The 15,216-nt window shown below is 40.1% G+C and overlaps 1 protein-coding gene across 1 annotated transcript in view; it reads right to left on the reverse strand.

The window, feature by feature from the left end:
* The window catches only part of TOP1 (DNA topoisomerase I), a 95,803-nt gene that overhangs the window by 24,407 nt on the left and 56,180 nt on the right, over window positions 1-15,216 (reverse strand). Inside the window, exons 9-13 of the mRNA XM_047069562.1 lie at window positions 8,236-8,351; window positions 4,228-4,349; window positions 3,190-3,312; window positions 744-931; window positions 319-463 (exon numbers count right to left, since the gene is read on the reverse strand). Of these exons, the coding sequence (XP_046925518.1) occupies window positions 319-463; window positions 744-931; window positions 3,190-3,312; window positions 4,228-4,349; window positions 8,236-8,351 (694 nt within the window). The remainder of the gene's footprint in view (window positions 1-318; window positions 464-743; window positions 932-3,189; window positions 3,313-4,227; window positions 4,350-8,235; window positions 8,352-15,216) is intronic.

Raw genomic sequence — 15,216 nt, forward strand, 5'->3', positions numbered from 1 at the left:
TTCATCACAACCCCACCACTGGATAGTAAGCAACACGAAGGTAGGGACTGCATCTGTTTTGTTTACCAACACAGTTCCTAACACCATGCGTACATATGGTATGCCAGGCACATACTGGGATTTCAGTAAATATTTGTGAATAAATGAATCAGATTATAATGTGACGCAGAAGACAGATACACCTAAGGAAGGCATGAAAATACTTGATTTTGTGGAGAGTTTTTAATTTGTCACAGTGATTCTAGAGACCAGTAACACTACATTTCAACAAGGGATTATCAGCCCCACTAACTGGGGCAGCTCTTAGCTACCTCTTACCTTGATTCGTGAACTGGGGTTCAACATGATATATTTAATGGAACCTTGGATGTTCTCTGTCCAGGAGACCAGCCAAGTAACCTTGTTATCATGTCGGACCTCTTTCCATTTATGTCCTGTAGGAGGAGAAGGAACCTTGGCATCTCTGTGGAAATAACAAAGTAGGAGGGTAGTGAATTGAGGAGAAGTGAGGGACAGTTTCACTTTTTGTGACCTAAAGTGGGTAAATCTGCTGAGCATGTATTTGCAAATTTCCTCATCACCAGTCAGTAACTGAAAAATACTAGGAGATCTATATATATGGAAATACTGTGCTGTTCCCAAACAGACTTATGCAACCTAGGAAATACTCCCAGCAACAATATTCCCAAGAACAAATGAAGCCCCCGACTCTATTTCTGGCCCAAACAATGAGCTGTGCTCACTTGCTACAGTTGATGATTATATCCTCAGGCATGATCCGTCTCTTCAGCATGCCCATCTTGGGGTGGTTGCCACGGCCACGGAAAAGCCCAGGAGGTTCTATCTTGAAGTTGGCAATCCTCTCTCTGTGGTTATCCATAATACAGAAGCCATATTCTTTCAGTAATTTTTCATTCTCCTCTTTGATTTTCTGGAACAGAGCAAAGAAGTATTCAAAAGGGATTCAAATTGCTGTTCCCTATTCCTACTATTTTATCTCTTGAGGACAGGTCAAGGTAGAGGAAAGTCTAAAAATCACTAAGAAATATGCAAATAGGGGTGCCTGGCTGGCTCAGTCAGAATAGCATGTGACTCCTGAACTTGGTTATGAGTTTGAGCCCCACCATAAGTGTAGAGAATAAATAAAACGTTTTTAAAAATTAAAAAAAAAAAAGGAAAGAAATGCAAATAAGGATAACCTCTAACAGTTTCCAAACATAAACACAATAAAAATTCCCCAAAATATCTATGCTTGACTTCTAATTACAGATTCAAAACTGATTCTATTCTCCTAAAGGATTTATGTGTGAACATGTTACATAGGTATTTCTAAATAGAACTTTAAAACTAACGTCATTTTGTTGAGTAGTGTCAAAATGGCAGAGGGGTATGACTCTCTGACAGGCCTCATAAAAAACATCTCCATGTTTTCTCATAGGTTCCAGACACATTTTAGTTGTACAGTACTTCAGATGGGTTTTCAACTCAAGCATACCTGTTACAGATTCTTTCTTAGGTATATGGGTACATACATTGTCTACTTTGTGATCCTTGCTCCAAAAAAGGAGTGTGGGTATGGAATTTGGAGCCTCCTTACCCTCTGCTGACTCTTTCGTATTATACTTAGAAATTCAACTTAACTAAGTCCTGTTGCCTTGTAGGTAGAAACAGATTCAGAACTTGCTGGCAGGTGTCCTTGGCCAGGGCTCTGACAAGGTGATACTTCTGAAACTGTCCTATCTTTGGATCACTATTTGCAAAAACAAAGCTCCAAAGTGGTTTAAGTTTTAAAACACCCCTGAAGTAAATAATAAACCAAGTTTCACTAACTGGGAATACTGAGAAGACTAAAATGGGACTGAAAAGTCTGGTGCATTTATCATTCTTACAGTAACTCGAATTTTAAACTAAAGGTCAAATAGGTACCATCAAGCAATGAGTTATATAAATACAGTTGTCTAAGCTGTATAAGCATGCACGTACTTTAAAATATAGAAATTAAAGGGCTTTAAAATTCCTTACAGTCCTTAACATCTGGACCTCGAAAGAAAGAAAGAAAGAAAGAAAGAAAGAAAGAAAGAAAGAAAGAAAGAAAGAAAGAAAGGGAGGGGAGGGGAGGGGAGGGGAGGGGAGGGGAGGGGAGGGGAGGGAAGGGAAGGAAAAGGAAAAGGAAAAGGAAAAGGAAAAGGAAAAGGAAAAGGAAAAGGAAAAGGAAAAGGAAAAGGAAAAGGAAAAGGAAAAGGAAAAGGAAAAGGAAAGAGAATAAAAGAAAAAGAAACTTTGGCCTGAATTTCTGTAGATCAGGGTTTGGCAAACTTTCTCTGGACCGAAAATATTTTGGTCTTGAGAGCTACACGGTCTCTGCTGGACCTACTCAACTCTCTTACTGCCTCATAGAGGCAGCCACAGAGGATATCTAAACAGCTAGCTGTGGCTGTGTTCCAATAAAACTTTTTAATTAAAACAGACAGCCTATAGTTTGCCTACTGGTACCCTAGAAGAAAATGACATCTCACTGGATACTAGAAAGATCATTCTGGAATGAAGATGGAGATGGATGAGCATGCCTAGATCCCAGGGAGATCAAGAACAGGGAGGTATGGGAACAATATTATCTGTTTAAAACCCTAATATCCAGAAGTCACTGTGCAGGTCTGCCCGTCCTTAAATACTGTATTATTGGAATTACTGACTGGTTTTGGATCAAAAGAGCACCAGGTTCTTACACTAAGTCATTCAATAAAGTGCCTATTATTCACAACATTCAGTATGTAAAGCCCTTAAGAAAATTTAAACTTTACTCGGCCAGGAATCCTAAATCTTCAGTACAGAGCCATGTAAAATTACTGAAGTCAAAGTTGTGTAGGAACCAAGAAGAAAATTAGATGAACTAATCACTATTCCAAAATTCTCCAGAGGTTTAAGACATTCTATAGTACCGGGGTGCCTGGGTGGCTCAGTATGTTAAGCATCCAACTTCAGCTCAGGTCATGATCTCGTGGTTTGTGAGTTCAAGCCCTGCATCGGGCTCTGGGCTGACAGCTCAGAACCTGGAGCCTGCTTCGGATTCTGTGTCTCCCTCTCTCTCTCCCTGTCCCTCCCCTGCTTGCACTCTGTCTCTGCCTCTCTCAAAAATAAATAAACATTAAAAAAAAAAAAAAAAAGAAAAAAAAAGAAATTCTATAGTACCAGTTTCTCTTCCTTGCTCATCTGTTTGCGAGCTTCTGACTGGGCTTTGAAATACTGGCTCATCTGGGTAAAATCACATTTGCTTAAGTTGGTGATAATATTCTTCTCTTCATTAGTCATTTCCTAGTCAAAAAAGGGGGGGGGGGGAGACAGAAGAAGAAGGTAAATACACTATTTAATACCCTAGGTTTCTTTGTGATTACAGCAAAGCACCATTTTTTTCAGCCAAAGGTGTTTGGAGAGGTAGCCAATCTAAATTTGTGAGTTTCGAAAAAAAAGAAAACATAATTTTATTACTTTGTGCTATTATAAAATATTTAATAGAAAAAAACTTTACATGATTTATCATTGAAAAAGCTCATGGAACTCTTATGTAATTTGAGCTCTTTACACCCTGCCATATCCACAGGCCTGTGTATTTCATAGTTGAGAAACATGAATACGTATCATTTCCTTTAGCAATAAGAGAAACATTTCCATACTTACTCTCTCTTAGAAACATCCCTACTCTACTCACTTAAAATGTTATTTTCAGGGCTATTCAGAAGGTAAACTTCACCTCAGCCTCTGTCCACATTATTCAAATTGAGAATAAGTAGATTGTTTAAAATCACCTAAACAGATGTAGGACATGTGATTTCAAGAGCAAAAAGTACCAAAAGCAAGGAAGTAAGAATAAAAACGGAATGGGACATCACATTAACATCTCTCTTTGCAATAGGAGACAGAGGGGCAGGCAGTCTTGCAGAGACAAAGTTTCCTTTGCTCAACCAGAATTGAGGTTTTTTTGTTTGGTCTGATAAAGTCCCTCCTGCAGCCATATGAAAGTGAGAGGAAAGAAATATACATATTCTTGTTGGATAGAAAAATCTATGTAACATAATTAACAAATAGGGAAAAAGGAAAAACTTTAAATACAATAAAATTCATAAAGCTCAAATTTTACATCAGAATTTTTTGTGAAGTTACAGTTTACTATTTAGTATTTGATTAATATCTTTGCGAGGTGCTAGGATATTAATACATGAGCTACAATACCTTTCTCCAGTCTTTAAAGAAATTTTTCCTAAATATTTCTTTAGTAGTATATTCATGGTCGAGCATTTTTGCAAAGAACGTAGCTACTTCTTCTGCTTTGGGGCTCAGCTTCATGACTTTACCTAGAGGAAAAAGTGGTTCCAAAAATTGAGGTGTATAATTCATGTTTTGAGTATAAATACTGAGCTCTGGAGAAATCTTCTAACTAATGGTTTACCTTCCCAAGGTATACAAGGTCTGGTGACACATGGTAACAACAACAACAAAGACAATACACTGATTTATATCTAGTTGTAGAAGTTCTCCTTCTCTTTAGCAGATATTTACCTGGGTCATTCTCTGGAGACTATGCCAGTAAACTGTTCCCAGGTGCCTGCTCAGGACAGGGATGAGCTGGGGGAGGCCCAGCCACTCTTCCTTTTCCTTTCAGCAAGCAGGGTCCTTTACACCTCTTCAATGGTTTTTAAAAATCAAATCCTCAGAGGGACTCCTGCCACTGCTAAGCTAAGCAGCCTCTGTTCAAGAAGGGGAGGAAGGGATAGGGCAGGGAGTGGAAGAAAGGAATTGTGGGGAAAAGAAATAGGCATCTTTCTTCTTTAAAGTTAGGTGGGTGGAATATGAATAAAATAATATATATCCACAGCAGGCAAGCCCAGATATCCCACACGAAAAATCTAAGTAAGACCTTCCTCTAGAACTCTGATACTCAAAGTGTGGCTCACAGATCAGCAGCATTAGCATCACGTGGGAGTTCTGTTAGAAACGTAGAATCAAGCCCCAACCCAGATCTATAGATTCAGCAAGTGCATTTTTAAAAGACCCTCAGGTGACTCGTGTGCATACGAGAGTTTGAGATGATTGCTCTGGAACACAGGCATTATGAAATTGCCTCTTTCAGGGAAACAGACTCATCCAGAGCACAAGGGATGACTGGGATTCTTGGTAGTGTGCACGTGAGCAAAAGCTGTTCTAAAGGAATCCTGATGTTATACAATGAAAAATGCTAACTGTAACATAAATCTGAATGAGGCCTACGGGCTTTGTGTACCTTAATTAGATAATAAAGCAATAAGGGGAAGTACTTGGGAGTTTAATCTACGTATCTTTAACCGTACTCTTAGGGACAATTTCCATTTTTTCTTGAACATCCAACTTTACAACACCATCTGGAACTAATCCACGGCATAATAATTTGACTATACCTAAAATGCGGTTAAATATCATCCCACTGTCTTGCTATTACATAGCTACTAAAATTCACCAAGGATTTTCACTTTCATTATAGAAAACTAAATCTTAACCAGAAATCCATTCATTTCAAAACTCAGAAGATAACTCATTTCATGATGGCTGGGAAATCATCATCCCTAATTGCGGGATATAGGGAATCATGGCACAAAACTGAAATCGTCAGGGTAGACAGAACTTGTGTGGAATCCGCAACTCGAAAGGCCAACAGGTGGCACCACATTCCCCATTCAAACCTCCTCCCCCTCCCCCCAACCTCCTGCCTTTGAAAGAAGTCATTTTCGGGACGACAGGGTTATTAGCTTTCAAGGCTTTCCGGCACTTCTTCAGCTCTCCCCAACTCAGGTCTGAACTAGAGTTGCCAGTAAAGCTGTAACGTGTTTCTTTTTCTTTTTTAATGTTTATTTATTTTTGAGAGAGAGACAGAGCATGAGCAGGGGAGGAGCAGAGAGAGACAGAGGGAGGGAGACACAGAATCCAAAGCAGGCTCCAGGCTCCAAGCTGTCAACACAGAGCCCGATGCGGGGCTCGAACCCACAAACCACAAGATCACGCCCTGAGCTGAAGTCAGATACTTAACCGACTGAGCCACCCAGGCGCCCTGTAATGTTTCTGATATAAAGAAAAATTTAAGTCACTAAATTTAAGTCACTATAAATTTAAGTCACTATATTCAAGTCACTAAAAATAAAATAAATGAAATAAAATAAATGGCAAGAAAAGAATGTAAACTGTTCTTAGGTCTGTTTGACATAAACCAGTATCAATAAATATTTGAAAAACAAAAAAATGGAGACTTTTTGGGCAATTTTACTGAATTCTGTACCAACAGAGGAAGGAATTTTGATGCCTCCTGTTTTAGATGAGCTGTCAAAAGAGGAAATGACAGCTCCCCAGCAGCAGAGTGGTGCGAAGAGGACTAGAAGATTCCTGGCAATGGGAGCACTTTGTGGAAAAGCCTGAGCTCCAGGAAGAAGAAACTGCTGAGTCAGAGCTGAAAACTGGAGGTTCTCAAGAGAGACAAATCACTGCTTCAGCAAGCGGGTGCCCTGCCTCCCTGGCAGTTCCAAAGGAGTCTGAGAACTCTTTTCCCTAGAGAGCAGGCAGGACTTACAGTATCAATTTGGACCAATAATTCAAATACAACATCCTAATTTACTGCACAATGCGAGTTTACGTAATCAAAGGGAAGAAATACCGGTGAGAAACCCAACTAAGAAAATGATACAGCTGGAGCTCCTATAATGGAGCACTGGCCAAGAAAGAAGGAAAGGACCACAGTGACCAGTGATGACTGGTTCAGGCCTTGGCTTCCCATCTTGAAAAAGAGAAACCCAGAGACTAGAGAATCTAGCTTTCCTTCAAATCATTTTGAACCTCAAAATAGGGCTTTACTAGTTGAGCTTTCTAAAGCTCTGAAGTCCAGACATGAGCTACAAAATACATGGCCTTTTAGGATTGTCTTCTTCCAAGGTTCTAGGCTCTTTTTCCTCATTGGAGTTTGGCTTTGGAGTTATATTTAAGTAACCAACTATGAGGGCTAATAGAACTGTGTCCTGTGTGCTCTGGTCGACACAAGTCAGAATGTTTATATGATGCAAGTAATTGTCATTCAGGCTATAGGGTCCTGGTAGACTGCAAATATTGTGCAATCAGAGCGTGGTCAATATTGTCCATTGCTGGGTCTTGGTGTCTAACACAGGCACACTGAATAAAAAGTGAATTCCAGCTTGCCAAGCTTGACACGTCCCCCACTTGCAAGACCCAGTATAAACTACTACCTTTATCTATAAATATCTGTAGCCCTAAGGCCATTACTGGCGGACAAAGAGATGTACGAGAATTTTCCTGAGTGTGTTCACCACAAATGCCCTTAGGCAGTTTTCCTGCCCAGTATTTCTCAAAGTTTGGTCAGCAGACCCCTTGGTTCAGAACCACCCAATACTATTCCACATCTATTAAATGAGTCCAGATCCACCTAGCAAATCTTAAGCATGTAAGGGTCTGGGGGAAAATGCTCTAGCCATTAATGGATAGAACTCTTGGAATGAGGGAGATCAGTTGAACATTCCCATCTGCACAGTGCTACACTGCAAACAGGAAGAACGTCAAAGGTACTCTTCAATTCTTCAGCCCAAGGACAGAAACACCAATGGTAGTTAATGGACAACTCTGAGTGTTCTGAGAGAAGCGCGTAGGCAGGGCAGTTCTTTACAGCAGCCTATGAAATCTGACTGCACATATAGTAAAGGCATATTGTTGTGCTATGTACAGAGTGATTGACACCGACCAGCCCTACCTAGAGGCTGATGGCTGACTAATCTTCAACTGAATACTAGTACTATTTCTCGTGATGAGCAGCTTATCAGCTTGAATTACATTGCTAAGGTAAAATACTACCATTCAAGTAAGGCTTTTCTAATAAATCTTGCAAAGAGTGGCTTCTCAGAAATGAAGTTCAGATAAAAACATTTAACTGGGGGACCAAGTGCTGTAAGCTATGTGGAGGAACTTTTGGGGACCATGTAATTAAAACATTAACAGTCCCTTTTTCTCAAGGCAGTTCCTTCATCACCAAATGAGCCTTTAAGAGGTAAGTAAACACCTGATGACCATTCCCCCAAACCACACAATGACAATAAAACAAAATGAAATAAACAAAAAGGATTATATGGCACAAGATCCCTCCACGTTTTCTATTCCTAAGTAGAAGCAGGCTCTTTTCTTGGCCAACAATTAGACAACCTTGGAATAACTCACCATCATAGTAAAACTTGACATTCTCTGGAAGAGGCTCATATGGTGGAGCAAAAACAGGGCCTTTATGTTCTAGGAATTTCCACTTGATGCCTTCAGGGTAGCGTTCCTCTTCCCACCTTTAAAAGATAAAGTATAACACCGTTCAGTGATCACCTAGTATACAAAGCGTCATTTTTAAATGCCCAAAGAATTTATCGTTCAATTGGTTGATGCTCTAAAATAACTCTGGGCGCCACATTCAAGACCTGGATCAAAAGAACCAGTATTCTTCACCTTCAAAAAGCCAACAGTATAAATAAAATGGAATACTCAAGTGAACACAGGAAAATACAGTTCAACAGTTCAGTTCTACGAGTGGATACAAGGGATCCCAACTCAAGGACCTTGGCAATAATTGGGAGATATGGAAATGGAAGAGTTGTTTTACCACCATGGTATACATGACAGAGGTAGATGCCAGGTGAAGATGTAGGGAAAAACAACCCTATAAGAAAGTGCAAGATGGAACAGAAGACTGGGAAATAACAGTTCAGTTGGGGTACTGAGTTTAAGGTACTCATAGGTTACCTAGAGCTATCTAGCAGACACTGGTAACTAACTGAATGTAAAGTTTAGTGCAAAGAGTTTTTTAAAAACCTTAAAAATGATCAGACATACAGAAAAAGACAAATACAAGGAACACCATATCCCCATCACTTGCGTTCAACAACTGCTAATATTATGCTAAGTTTCCTATTTTTTGCTGAACCATTTCAGCAATGTAAACTGCAGATATGATACCTCACCTCTAAATAGTTCACCTGTAAAAATAAAGATATTCTCTCACATAACTATGATACTATCACATCTAATAAAATTAGCTTCATTCTAATACCTAGACCATACTAAAAACTTCCCAATTATACTCAAAATGTATTTTATAGGCCAGGATCCAATTAAGGATCATGCATTGAAATTGGCTGATAGGTCTCAAAGTCTTTCTTTTTCTGAATTAGACCCTCTCACCATCATCACCATTTTGTTTTTTTAAGAGTCAGTTGTCTTACAGATAGAATATTTTATTACTTTTTGTTTTATTTTAGAGAGAGAGAAAGAGCGCCAATGGGGGAGAGGGAGGGAGGGAGGGAGTGGGACAGTGCGGGGGGTGGGGGGAGGAAGAGAGAGAGAGGGAAAGAGGGGGGGAGGCAGGGAGAGAGGGAGAGAACCTTAAGCAAGTTCCAGGCCAAGCACAGAGCCCAACACAAGAATCAATCCCATGACCCTAGGATAATTACTTAAGCCGAAATCGAGAGGGTCAGATGCCTCAGAATAGGATATTTTAAAACTTCACAAATTTTAATCTTCACTATTTCTACTTTAAAATTAAAAAGCTCCAAAGTTCTACAGAATACTCCTAAAGGCTAACTATGCATATTATTTATCATCTTCTAACTACAATATTTTTTCCAACTCCAATATTTTATTTTTTATAATTTTAAAAAAATGTTTATATATTTTTGAGAGAGTGAGAGAGCACAAGAGGGGTAGGAGCAGAGTCAGGGAGACACAGATTCCGAAGCAGGCTCCAGGCTCTGCTTGAACGCGCAACTGCCAAGATCATGACCTGAGCCAAAATTGAACACTTAACCAACTGAGCCACCCAGGCGCCCCTTATTTTTTTTTTAAGTATTTGTTTATCTTGAGATAGCAAGCGCACCCACAAGCCAGTGAAGGGCAGGGTGTGGGAATCCCAAGCAGGCTCCGTGCCCAGCACGGAGCCTGCTCTGGTGCTCGATCTCACAACTGTGAGACCATCCTGAGCTGAAATTGAGAGTCAGATGCTCAACTGACTGAGCCACCCAGGTGCCCCTAACTCCAATATTTTAAACGAAGTTCAGAAACATCAAATAAAAATTACACATACCAAATTACTGTAAAAAGAGCATCACTATAAAACCAAAGTCAACGGAGATGATCAAATGATTTTTGACAAGGGTACCAAGACCATTCAACGGAGTAAGTAGGTTTTTCAACAAATGGCGCTGGGAAAACTAGACATTCACATGCAAAAGAATGAAATTGGGTCCTTACCTTACACTATATGCAAAAATAAGCTCAAAATGGATCAGAGACACAAACATACAGGCTAAAATTATAAAACTCGTAGAAGAAAACAGAAGGGCAAAAGCTTCATGACTCTGCATTAAGCCATGATTTCTTAGCTAAGACAACAAAAGTACAGGCCACAAAAGAAAAAGACCAACTGGACTACAAAGTTAAAAACTGCACATCAAAGGACACAATCAACAGAGTGACAAGACAACCCACAAATGAGAGAAAATAATTTGCAAAGCATTATTATCTGATAAAGGATTAATATCCAAAATAAAGAACTACAACAATAAAAACAACAAACAATCCAATTAGAAAATAGGCAAAGGAGGGGCGCCTGGGTGGCTCAGTCGGTTAGGCATCCGACTTCAGCCCAGGTGATGATCTCACACTCCGTGAGTTCGAGCCCCACGTCGGGCTCTGTGCTGACAGCTCAGAGAGTAGAGCCTGCTTCTATTCTGTGTCTCCCTCTCTCTCTGCCCCTCCCCTGCTCATGCTCTGTCTCTGTCTCAAAAATTAAAAAAAAAAAAAAAAAAAAAGCTAAAAAAAATTTTTTTTTAAATAGGCAAAGGACCTGAATACACACTTCTCCAAAGATATACAAATGGCCGGTGAGCATCTGAAAAAAAATGTTCCACATCACCAGTCATTAGGAAATATAAAAGAAAACTATGAGATTTCGCTCACACCTATTAGGATGACTATTATCAAAACAAAAACAAACCAGAAAATAACAAGTGATGATGAGGATATGGAGAAATTAGAATCCTGTGCACCGCTGGTGAGAATGTAAACTGTGCAGCCACTGTGGAAAGCAGTATAGTGAATGAGTGCTTGAAAGTTAGAACACAGAACTACCACATGGTCTAGCAATTCCACTCCTAGGAATATACCCAAAACAATTCAAAGCAGATATTTAAACAAATTCACAGCAACATTCCATTCCAACATTCGTAGCACCACTATGCACAACTGCCAAAAGGTGGAAACAATCTAAGGATCCATCAATAGATGAATGGATAATCGAAATGTGGTCTATACATACAATGAAACATTATTCAGCCTTGGGAAAGACGGAAAATCTGACACATGCCACAACACAGATGAACCTTGAAGACATTTTCTTAAGTGAAATAAGCCAGTCACAAAAGGCCATACATTGTATATTTCCACTTACATGAGGTTATGTAATCAAATTCAAAGAACAGAAAGCAGAAAGGTAGTTACCAGGAGCCAGGAGAAAGGGGAACGAGGGACAGTTTCAGTTTTGTAAGATGAAAACAGTCCTGGAGATAGATGGGATGGTGCTAAGGGTTACACAACAACGTGAATGTACTTAGTACCACTTAACCGCACACTTAAATGGTTAATATGGCAAATTCTAGGTTTTTGTATTTTATAACTAAAAATTAAAAAAAAAAAAAACCTCAAGGATTTAACAGAATCTTAAATCTAGAAGGAGCACTGCATCAAAGATCCTCAATAACCAACCTACCACTTCCACATATGAAACTGGCAGAATCTCCCAACTAGACACTGGCACAGAAAGGCTTAGATGCAGGAACCCATCCAAATCCCAGAGTCTGTTACTCTCCAAATCATAAAAAAATCCACATGTACGTATATATGTATTATGTGTGTAGGCATGTATATGAAAGCAACTGCAAGACACCTATGTGCAGCACTGCCAGAGTGACAGTGAGGAGACTGAGAACACCACGTTTTCCCTTATACTGGGACTCGGTTCCATTCTTCTCATCAACTCCAGTGGTGGTGGTTGTTGTTGTTTGGGGGGGAAGGGTTGGAGAAGAGAGGGAGGGAAAGAATCCCAAGCAGGCTCTGGGCTGACAGGGGAGCTGGATCCCACGAACCGTGAGATCAAGACCTGAGCCAAAACCAAGAGTGAGACACTTAACTGAGCCACCCAGGTACCCCAACTCCGGTGTTTTTTGTTGTTTTTTTTTTTTTTAAGTTCATTTATTTATTTTGAGAAAGACAGAGACAGCATGAGCAGGGGAGGGGTAGGCAGAGAGTGAGGGAGAGAGAGAGAGAATCCCAAGCAGGCTCCACACTGCCAGCTGTGGAGCCTGACCTTAGCCTTGATCCCATAATCTGTGAGATCATGACCTGAGATGAAACCAAGAACCCAGAGTCAGACGCTTAACCAATTGAGCCACCCACGCGCCCTCCAGTGGTTTTTAAATTAAGACTCCAAACTGTTTTTATAATTCTTCCTATTCCAGCATGTTCATCCTGAGGACTCACAGTAACTTCTCTACCATTTAAGTAAAATAAGAGATTCAGTGAATCACTCAACACTAAACCTCAATTTAAACAGAAAGAGACCATATCCTTCAACAGGCTGATATCATCGGATCAACAACTATTACTGTAAATATGAAAACAGTAGTATTGCCCTTTTAGGCCTACATCAATGGCTCACCAATAAAGTTAAGAAAAACATGTACCTAGACACCAAAATGACTTCTTTATGGCAGACTTGACTTATGAATTCAAGGTAGGTATCAATGGATAGTAAAATACGCTTGAAAAGGGGAAGGTGGAAATGTGCTAGAAATGTATGTAAGACAGGAAGGTAAACATCCATGTGCTGTGTGAAATCAAGCTCCCTCGCAGTTAAGAAGCACCTCACAGTACACTGTAAATGCGTAATTTTTAAAATTTCAGAAATAAAGCTCAGTTACTACAGCTTTCCTGAAGCTAATCTCTGGAATCAAGGACAGTTTCTCTGTTTGAGGAGAGTATCAATTCATATTCCATAAATTTCATTATCACTATTACGGATCATATTTCTGAGTCCTGGTCTTTCAACACTAATTCCTTACATTACAATCCTAAATCCTTACAGCATTTTGCCTTTGTTGAAAAAGACTGAAAACTCCATTTAAAGTCATACCTAATACAGCAAATGAACACCCCAGTTTCTAGGACTTTTTGTGAAGAATCATCTGTTTAGAACAAACACGGGACTTCTGTTCCGACAGGTCAGTCCTGACAGAAAAGTGTGTTTAACTCAAGAACTGAAACTCCATACACCTACAAAGAGTAACCCTCAAAAACAGGGGGGCTCTTGGGTAAATAGGTCTTCACAGACAAGCCTGAGCATACCACAAGCACTTGTAACATGGTCTGTATGGGGGAAATGTGAAAAAATAAAACCCAGAGGGGATCTGAACCATTTTCCCCTCTCCACAATTACCAAAGTGAGGAAGATAAAGATCAAAGGTTTTCTGGTTTCTTTTCGGCAAGATTAACAAGTCTGCAGACTTTGTGGGGTGGGTAAGAGGGGTGGGGGAGAAAAAAGTTCTTCATGTGTGCCTGGTGAAGTGTGTAACACTTTCAGTGGGATGCCAAGAGGAATAATAAAAATGAGAGTATCTTCCACTTAAGGTCCCTGACTATGCTGCCAGTGGCAGGCAGACACTGAGGACTAGAAAACTGACTTCAGAGTACAGTACACAACCTACCATGAAAGGAAGAACAGGCAAGCTATCAGTTAAGAGGCCAATCATTTTTGTTCTCTACTTCTAAAAACTTACAGTGTGCCAACAAGCAATGTGCTTAAGAAAGCACAAAATTTAACAATGTATGAGGATAGCATGCATTGGAGGCTGTAGTAAAGACAGCTCACCCCCAAACCAACCATCTTCAGTGAAAGACTAAGCAGTCCCACTTAAGCCAAAATAAGAATATAAAAATCAAAGGTCATGGTCTCTCGGGATTAATGTGTGGCAACACTGATAAGGATTTCAACCACAGAAGCAAAACGAGACTATTACACTCTTCAAGGGTTATCTAATTCCACACATACAAGGCTGGACCAGGACAAGAGAATGTCTGCTTCAGGGCCCAATAAAAGCCAAGGCTCCACAGGAAGGGGGAAGGCAGCAGGGAGCTAGTGATGACCAGGAAATAAACTTGTTCGTTCAGCAAACACTTAACTGATCACTACCTCACCATTCTCATGACTCCTAATAACAACCCCTAATTTACATAATCATTTCATTTTATCTTAAAACAGTCAACAGTCTATCTCTGAAAAACTCTGAAGAAAATAAAAACACACATCCTTTTGTTTCCTGACTCTGGCCCAGGATTCCTTTGCTCTGTGACTTTCTGTTTCTAGACTTTCCTTTTAACCCCACATATGCTCAAACCAACTATGCCAATTACATAGCTGTGTTGAGCATTTCTGCCACTTTAGCTCTGCTCCTCTCAGTCACCTCCCTGGTGACTGATCCTTCCCTTTTCCTCAGACATGCTGGGTTGGGGAGATCACTGTTCCAAATTACAAAAGCCAAATTACAAAAGAGGAAATGCATACTAGTGGGTCTAAAACTCTACACACCAAACTATGAATGGTAGTTACTTCAGAGTTGGAAAGGAAAAACGAGAATGGGAAAAAGAACTCATTTTTTTCTAACTTGTACACCTCTGGATCATTCAAATTTTTTTCAACACAACTACAAATCATATATAATTATACAGTAGTTAAAAAGTTGTAAGAGGGGCGCCTCTTGGGTGGCTCAGTCGGTTAAGCGTCCGACTTCGGCTCAGGTCATGATGTCACAGTTTGTGAGTTCGAGCCCCGCGTTGGGCTCTGTGCTGACAGCTCAGAGCCTGGAGCCTGATTCACATTGTGTCTCCCTCTCTCTCTGCCCCTTCCCTGCTCATGCTGTGTCTCTCTCTGTCTCAAAAATAAACATTAAAAAAAAAAATTTAAAAAAAAAGTTGTAAGAAATATCAGTATTGGGGCACTTGGGTGGCTCAGTCAGTTGGGCGTCCGACTCTTCATTTTGGCTCAGGCCATGATCTCATGGTTCGTGGGATCAAGCACCACGTCGGGCTCCACACTGACAAGCATGGGGT

This window comes from Lynx rufus, unplaced genomic scaffold (genome assembly GCF_022079265.1).
Source record: "Lynx rufus isolate CCGP_SWC_20201006 ecotype Redwood Valley unplaced genomic scaffold, mLynRuf1.p SCAF_8, whole genome shotgun sequence".
Taxonomy (NCBI): domain Eukaryota; kingdom Metazoa; phylum Chordata; class Mammalia; order Carnivora; family Felidae; genus Lynx; species Lynx rufus.